Source organism: Alligator sinensis, unplaced genomic scaffold, assembly GCF_000455745.1.
Source record: "Alligator sinensis unplaced genomic scaffold, ASM45574v1 scaffold446_1, whole genome shotgun sequence".
NCBI classification, from domain to species: Eukaryota; Metazoa; Chordata; order Crocodylia; family Alligatoridae; genus Alligator; species Alligator sinensis.
In genome coordinates, this window is record NW_005843090.1 from 125737 (window position 1) to 134218 (window position 8482).

At 62.5% G+C, this 8482-nt stretch overlaps 1 protein-coding gene across 1 annotated transcript in view; it reads right to left on the bottom strand.

Moving 5' to 3' along the window:
• Positions 1–562: 562 nt before the first annotated feature.
• The window catches only part of CUNH8orf82 (chromosome unknown C8orf82 homolog), a 9591-nt gene continuing 1671 nt past the window's right edge, over positions 563–8482 (bottom strand). The window contains exons 2-3 of the mRNA XM_025193696.1: positions 7361–7686; positions 563–1381 (exon numbers count right to left, since the gene is read on the bottom strand). Of these exons, the coding sequence (XP_025049481.1) occupies positions 948–1381; positions 7361–7686 (760 nt within the window). The 3' untranslated portion in view covers positions 563–947. The remainder of the gene's footprint in view (positions 1382–7360; positions 7687–8482) is intronic.

The following is an 8482-nucleotide window of genomic DNA, read 5'->3' on the forward strand; positions in this document are numbered from 1 at the left end:
GAACAGGCACCCGCGCCAACCCGCCCCCCCTTACACCCGTCTGCTCGTGACCAGGTGCTGATGGAGAGATGCCCCGGGGCAGGCGGCATCTGGGCGCTTGAGCTTCCCCTCAGCCCGTCGGGGTGGCCTGGTTCCCCTTCGGGTGCCCGCGGCACGGCCATCCTGAGCCAGGTCAGGCCGGAGCAGGGCCCAGCCTCCTGCTAACACCCAGGGAGCCCCAGCATGGGGCAAGGGGAACACAGCTGGGTGGCGTTGTGCCTCCCTGGCTAGGGGCAACTGCGGGACAGCGGGGCAGCAAGGGCGAGCGCCCAGACGGCGCTGTCAGGGCGCACCCTGGCCCCGACAAACAGGCCGAGGGGCTGCGGGCTGCTCGTGCCCAGTGGGGGAGCAGCTCAGCGGCAGGGGAGACCAGCCCCGCTGGGCCCGGGCGGAGCAGCCGCGGCAGCAAACCCAGTCCCGCTACCTTGCGGCAGCCCCCCCGCCACGAGCCTGGAGGGGCAGGACACTTCCCTGGTGCAATCTGGGTTATCCGGCGCGGCTACAACACGGCAGAGCTCAGCAATCTGTGTGGAAGGCACTTTAAGTCCCTGGGCTAATCCCAGGCCAGCGCAGGCAGAGATAATCGCCCCGATACAGACAGGAGCGCGGCTCACGTGCATGCCGCCCCCTCCCCGGAGAGCCCAGCAGGGGATGGCTCTCCCCCGGGGCCCGGGACACGAGCACAGCACCCAGCAGCGAGTGCATGGGCATGGGGGAGAGCGGTGTGCCGGGACTCCCCCCTCTCCTGCCACAGCCAGTCATGACACCAGCCCGGAGCACACATCGCACCTGCTCCGGTTTCCCGGGGGGTGGACGGAGCTGGCAGTCCCTGCTCCAGGCCCGGGGCACGGCAGGCTGCCCCTTTCCAGCCAACACCGCCAGGGCAGTCTCCGGGTTCGCGCCGGGCATCAGGCACGGAGGATGGGCAGCAGCTCGTTGGTGAGGAGGTGGCGCTCGCCCTGCCAGCAGAAGTGGGTGGGGGGCTGCCCGGGGCCCTCACCGTACTCAAAGCAGGAACTCAGCTCGAATGCCAGCCCCGACTTCACCAGCCCCACACCGCCGGCCTTGGGGGGTGCTGGGTGGTAGAGGCGGCCATTCTCGGGGAGCATGGCCAGCTTGGTGGGCTTGAAGGCAACGGCCAGGCGGGGCCCGGCGCCGCAGTAGGAGAGCAGCTGATGCCCACCCGCGTCCTGCAGGAGCTGAGTGAAGACGATGGGGCGGTCATCGCAGCGCACGTAGTTGTGCTCCCGGCCGCAGGGCGACAGGTAGGGGAAGGTGTCCTGGTACCGCCCGCTCCGGTTCACCTCCAGCTGCTTGAAGAAGAAGGCCAGGAACTGCTGGTCTGCAAGAGGGAGGAAGAGAGAGACCGGGGCTCAGTGCCAGGGAAGCAGCAGCCCCCTGAGCAGGGAGCGCTGGCCTGGCCTGGCCGCCCCTTCCTTCCCTGGGCAGCCGGGCTGGGCCGGGAGCCCAGTGAGCGAGGACGAAGCCCCATCCCATTCCCGACCCGAGTCTCATCGTCTCCCCAGTGCCTGCTGGACTCTCCATGGCCTCCGGCCTCGCGCCAGCCCTGCAGACAAGACCTCCAAGACAGGCCCTGCAGACGGGGGATTAGCGGGTGCGCGCAGGGGTCTGAACCCCTGGGCACTGCGGTGCCCCCAGCTCTGCTGGCAATGGGGCTCATAAATCAGCTCCGAGCTGCAGCTCCCCGCTCTGGGCCTCGAGCCCCACATCATCTGCCTTCTCTTTGCCCCATGACGCGATTCTGGCTGAACATCTCCCTGCCAACCGGCCTCCGGCAGAGCTGCCTCTGCCACCAAGCAGGACACATCCCGGCTCACTCCAGGCCGGGGGTCCTTGGGGAGAGGGGCAGAGCTGCGGGGAAACCGGCTGTGATGCCTGGCTACTGGGGGCTGGGCAAGAACCTGCCCCCACAAGGAGCCCTTGGGTTGGCACAGAGACCCATGCGAGGCCGGCTGGTAAAGAAGCCGGGGGCTCTCCTCCGGCACAGGACCCTGGCCCTTCACGAGCACAACAGCAGACTGTGGGCAGGGAAGGCTTGCCCACTCTGCTGTGCCAGGCAGCTTGGGCACGAAGGCACGTACCAGCTCCCTGCTCTTCCAAGGGCACCCACGCCTTGATGCCCACGCCAGTTATTTTTGCATTAAAAGCCCACCCGCCCCGGAGCTGCGGCTTCTGCTGGCAGGGAGAGTTTTGGCCCAGGGCAATGAAGCATGCGCAGAGCACTTTCCAAATGATTATATAAAGCAGCGATGCTGGGTCTGCCCGCTGGAGCCAACCCGTGCCAGGGGGTGCAGGGCAAACCTGCCTCTTGCCTTGACAAGAAAGCAGCTGGCGGCAGCCGGCGACTACCAGCTTGTTCGTTTATCCCTCCCACCTGGGCTCCCTTCTTCATTAGCTAATGGGGGATTTCAGCCCTCCTTCCTTCATCAAGCTGCTTAGTGGCTCTGAGCAGTGGGAGCGCGAGTGGGTGCGCTGTGGCCGGGCAGTCACGTAGGCCACAGTGGAGGGAGGTGCCTGGTCACCTGCCCACACCCGCCTCTGCCAGCCGGCGAGGAGAGTGCTAAGCAGACAGGAGGCTTGGTGCCATTAGCGGACGTGGAGCGGGTGAATACAAGTTATTAATAGCGAGAGCTGAAGCCACGTAATCGTGTGCATGAAATTAATATGCAAGAGGCGCTGCAGCTGCCGGGCCAGGGAGCTGGCAGCTAGGCACTGCAAATGGGTTTTAAAGGGGCACCGGCCAGGCTGGAGGGAGACGGCCTGGAGAGGCTGCCCATTACATCCACGGGGCCCCGAGCGCTTGCACAGTTGTGCCCTGCCCGAACAGGTCACAGCCTTGCACAGGTTGGGGGGGCACTTAGGGGCCACTGACTGTGGGTGCCAAGCAGGCAGCGCTGCTATTCCCCTCCTGCTACTTGCCTCAGTGAGAGCTGGTGCAAGCACCGCTCCCAACACTGACTGAGGGGCTGTAGTAAGAGCCCTGGGTGCATTCACGTGAGCTCTTCAGTGTTACCGTACAGGGAAGGTGAGGGGAAGACATTAAACAAGCCCTGCCTGGACCCCAGCACCCCTCTGGCAGGCTCCTGGTGCACAGGAAAGCTCCAGGCTCCGCAGCCCCAGCCCACAAGCTGTGCTCATGGGAAGGTGGAGCTCAGCTGGGCCTGCGTCCGACCTGGACAGCTCGCCAGGCTCTCGGCCCCATTCAGCACATCCACCACCCCGCAGAAAGGTTGGGGGGCTGCTTCCACCTGACGGTGCCCTGCAATTCCTCCGAGGGCTCTGGGCTCCCCTAAATGGCAGCACAAAGCTGCGTGGGCTAAGTCAGGCTGCTGCACGGAGACCTGGAGTCGAGTCCCAGCTCTGCCACTGCCCCATTGGGAGACCTCAGCCAAATCCTTTTGCCTCCCTATGGCTGTTCCCCCTGCCTTGCCCTCAGGGATAAGCCGCTCTTTCCTGCTATAAATGCTCACATCCCCCAGCTGAGCTTTTTGGCAACATGGGAACGCAAGCAAGCACCAGAGATGAGCACCGGATCTCCAGCATCTCAGAGCAAGCGGCAAAGGCCGGCGCTGGCAGGTGATGAACAGGCACTGGCAGATCTGGGTCACGAGCCCGGCTAACGAGAGCCTCCAAGCTCCCATTCATACCCTGCTCCACACAGAGACGCCGCCCTCCTCAGCCATACAGACGCCTCGCGCTTACCCGGGGCCTTGCAAACACCAAGGGCTGGGGGCAGGGTGTCTCCTCTCTGGGGGCTAAGGGATCAATCAGACACAGAGGCTGGACTGTGGGTGCTTGTGGCTCCCAGCCCTGTGCTGCCGTGCCCTCGGGGAGCTCCGCTCACCCCTGCCCAGCCCCCGTGACACCAGGCAGCACATTGGCCACTGCTCTCTCAGTGGCTTTGTTTGAAGGCCCTGCTAGGAAATCTCCAGCAGGTGCAAGCACCGTCTACCGCAGGTGCCTTGCAGCAGCCTGCAGCCACCCCAGTGAGGCACTGCCTGGGAACCCCAACAACGCTCCCTACATACGAACTGCCGTGGACTGGCTCAGACCCTAGGTCCACCTGCCTAGTCTCCTGTGGCAGAGAGCGGAGGCTGGGAGAGTGACGGGGTCTGACCAGGGTTTCTCCCCCTGTTCCTCTCTCCCTTGCAGCCTCCAGCTCTGAAGGTCTGATGCAGAGACCGTGCCCCTCGCCCCCAGGCTCAACAGTGCCTGATGCCCCTTTCCTCCAAGCACGTGTCCCATCTCTCTTCTGAATGTGGCTGAACTCTCAGCTTCCACCACCTCTGGTGGCCACAAGTCCCACCCCGTAATGCCACACCGGGTAAAGGAGAACTTCCTGGTGTTCGTTTTAAACTGACAGCCAGCTCGTTTCATGTTGCGACCCCTTGTTCTTGTCTAGCGAGAGATAGTCAATGATCATAGAAAATGAGAGTGGGACGGGACCCCAGGAGGTCACATGTAGTCCAAACCCCTGCTCAAAGCAGGACCAGCCCCAACTACATCATCCCAGCCAAGGCTTTGTCTACCTGGGTCTTAAACACCTCCAAGGATGGAGTCTCCCCAATCCCTTTGGGTAGCTTTACTACCCTCCTCATGAAAAAGTTTTTCCTAATATCCATCCTCAACTCCCCTTGCTGCAACTGGAGCCCATTGCTCCTTGTCCTGCCATCTGCCCCCACTGAGACCAGCCCAGCTTCATCCTCTTTGCAGCTCCCCTGCAGGGAGGTGAAGGCTGCTATTCAATCCCCCCTCAGTCTTCTCTTCTGCAGACTCAATCAGCCCAGGTCCCTCAGCCTCTCCTCATAATAAATCCCTAGTGACTTTCTCTTTCCCACCGAGTGTGTTGTAAACCCTTCTTCTGTCCCTCTCCAGCATCTCTTTTCTAAACTGGCCTGGCCTTATTAGTCTCCTCCTGGAGAAGCCCCGCCATGCCGCTCATCAACCTTGTTGCCCTTCTCTCTCGTTTTGAAGGTGTGGGGACCAGAGTTGGGCACAACATTCATGGTGTGGACGCCCCGTGGGTTTATAAAGGGGCATCGTGATACTTTCTGCTTTGTTCACAATTCACTTCTTCGCCATCCCTGACCTTGCGTTTGCCTTTTTGATAGCTGCTGATCTGTTGTTTTTAGCGACCCGTCCGCAATGATTCCCAGGTCTCTTCCCTGGGTGCCAACAGCTAACGTAGAGCCCACCAGCGTGTAGGTAGACCTAGGGTTATTTTTGCCCATGTGCATCACTTTACACTCATCCATGCTGAATTTTATCTGCTGTCTCCCTCAACGGCAAGGCCACTAGCACTCACCACGGCCCCTTGCAGGTGAAACACGTGCTGCTCAGGGACTGGGCGCTTCAGACAATTGGCTCCCTTCCCCTTCCTACCAGACCCTGGCCCTCTGGAGGGGTCAGGGGTCTGCCGAGGGCTTAGCTACTGCCACAAATGCAGCTGTCTGCCTGGCAGTCTGCTGCAGAGCAACAGCGAAGAGTGTTGGGTCTCGGTATGAACAAGGTCTCTTATGGGGGGACACACCTCATGTCAGCAGCTCAAGCCCAAGCTAGCCCGTGCCCCCACCAGTGTGAAGGGGCTAAGTGAGGGCTGGCCAGAGCATGGCTCAGAGCCGCCCGATCCTAGCATGCGATGCTCCCTGAACGGAGCCTGAGCCTGGCTGGCAGCCAGAGTGATCACACACAGTGCTGGCAGGGGCTCGTGGAGGGGGGGTGTAGGGTGTAGGGAGAAGCTCCTGGGACTTAGCACCCAAAGCCTGTCTCTGGGTTCCCAGAAACCCTCGCTGAGCTCTGGGCTCCATTTAGAGTTTAGCTGCGATTTGCTGCAGGCTCTGCTCGCCGAGTGCGATTATCGGGGGCGGGACAGATTAGTGGCAGCTGCTTCAAGAGAATGGGCTCCCCCAGGCCTGCTTTGCAGTGGGATACCCAACTCCCCCACACCAAGCAACTACATGGGGGAGGTGGCACCTCGGTACCGAGCCACAGGAAAGCTCTCCCTCCCCACGAGCCCCAAACGGGTAAAGGGTTCCTGGCTTTGTCAGGGGCTGCTCCCATAACGCACCAGCTCAGCTGTCTGCAGTGATCCACCAGCCCTAATACGAAACCCCTGATTAAGGATTACCACAGCAGACGTGGCTCTTTAAAGCCAACCTACAAAGAGGGGATGAGTGCAGATCCGGAGGAAGATCAAACGCTGACAAGAGGCTAAGTGAGGATTGCGGGCATCAGCTCCCAGCTTAGCCATACCAACCTGGACTTCTCTGAATGGCTCTCACTTAGAGGCCCCGGCTGGGGGGGTGTATAAGAGCCCAGCCCGTCTGACCCTACAAAGACACACACTTAGGAACGACCCCGTTCGGATGACAGCAGAAAGTGCTGACAAGTCCGAGCGAGAGCCCTGCAGGTAGAGATTCCTGCCGAAAACCCTCCCCTGGGCAGCAGGGGACCTTGCATTTCTGCAGCTAGTGGGGGAGCTGGGGCGGCTGTGTCCCACCGTAGCTCAGAGCTGTCACTCTTCAAGCAGACAGAACAGGGTTGCCCCTTGCCAAGGGCGGGTAGCAGAGCGCAGGCGTCGCTGTAGTCTCCTGGCAGATGCTCGCACCGTGCATCAACGCCAGGGCTGGCCACCTCCGCAGGCTGCAGCCGCTGGGGAGCAACAGCACTGCTCCCTCAAGCAGGTGTGACCTGCTCTAGCCGGCAGCGGGCAGCAGGGGCCATGGACACTGCAAGAGACCGGATGCCATGGGGGTCAGGGCGCCCCTGCCTCTCTTATTCCCAGGTGGGCTTTGGGGACGTGCAGGCTGCTCTTACAGCACTCAGGCGGCACGGTCGGACACAAGGCACCCTGCGTTCAGTGCGCTCCTCTCCAGGCCCCTCTCAGCCACAGGAGGAGCCCCCTGCCCAGCACTGGGTAACAGCGCGCTGGGCCCATCTGGTCAAGAGCATCAGGGCAGGCACCTACCCCCACCCAGCTCTCTCCCACCCATCCATGGCACAGCACCATCCCAGGGCTCACTGGATCCATCTGCAGCACAGCACCTGAGCCCTTCTCAGGGAAACAGGGCCCCTCCCTGCAGCCCGGCACCCCTCAGGATGAATGGGGCTCAGAGGAGACGCCCACGACGGCTCCGTGTCCTGCAGCACCCCACACGGTCCTGACCCAGCTCCTGCCCCGAGGCAGATGGTGGCGGCAGGGAGGCAGCGTTATGCCTCCTTCCAGGAAAAGGGACCCTGGCCATGGCAGAACCGGGAGGCAGACTGAAGGGCCCAGCTTGCAGAGAAGGAAGGACCTTACCTTTAAAGCAGGTGATGAAGTTCTTCACTTTGGCATCGTCCAGGAAAAGCTGCAAGGCAAGAGAGGGACGGTAAAGATCAACAGGTCCCGCTTTCCCGTCCGCCTGGGCAGTCGGCAGGAGACACGAAGGAGCCCAGCGTCTCCATCGAGAAGCCTGCAGCTGGGCCTGCTGGGTGCCACCTCTGCACGACGGAGAGGAGGGGGCTGCCCCGCCGCCAGCCCGCCCAGAGCCGGGCGCGGGATCAACTGGGGAGCAACAGCCCCGCAACCCTGCTGCCTCTGACCGCGATCCGGTGCCTGCCCTCGCACCGACAGACGCCACGGTGCTTTATATACCCGCGGGGCTGCTGCAGATCGTTGCCAACCCGGAGCCCCAGGGAATGGGCAGCGCTCGCCAGAGCGAGGCCTAATTCCCAGCGGCACCGAGCACCCGCCCGGCTCCCCGCAGCTGGGAGAGGCCATGCTTCTGCCAGCCTGATAACAAGCCACGACCTCGACGCATCTGATCGAAGCCACCGCGCGGTTTGTTGCGGCAGAAATGTTGCCGCGGACGGTGGGACGATGACGCTCGGGAAGACAGAAAGCGCCACGAGAAAGGTCGGCCCGGCAGGGGGTGTTTGTGTCTCCGCGGTTGTAGGAAAACCCCCAAACCCGGACACTGAACAGGGTGAACCACCGCCGGATGGCAACAGCCGCGGCAGGCGACACGGACGTGGCCCTTCGTTGTCAGCACGTTCCCGCCCGCAATATCTATGTTTCCCGACTTCCTTCAGCTTCACCGTATGGATGCCACGCGCCAGCTGGCGTTATTTTTCCCCCTGACTAGGCGCTATTCCAACCCAAAGCACTAGAAAAGGGACAGATCTCACGCCGACACTTCCACCCCCACCCGCCTCCGGGAGGGAACCCAGCGCTGCTGGCGCGGGGCGGGGCGGGGCGCAACGAGGCCCCTTCCTAACGACCGGGGTTTTCGGTTCGGATGACAATGGGGGGGTGTTTGCCCTCCTGCTCACACGTCACATCCTGGGGGTCAGCCCCCCAAAACCTTCCTTGTAACGGGGAGACCTGCCCCCCTCCCCCTGCCTGCCCCCCAACACCCCTGCCCCCGGGGCGGGGCGGGGC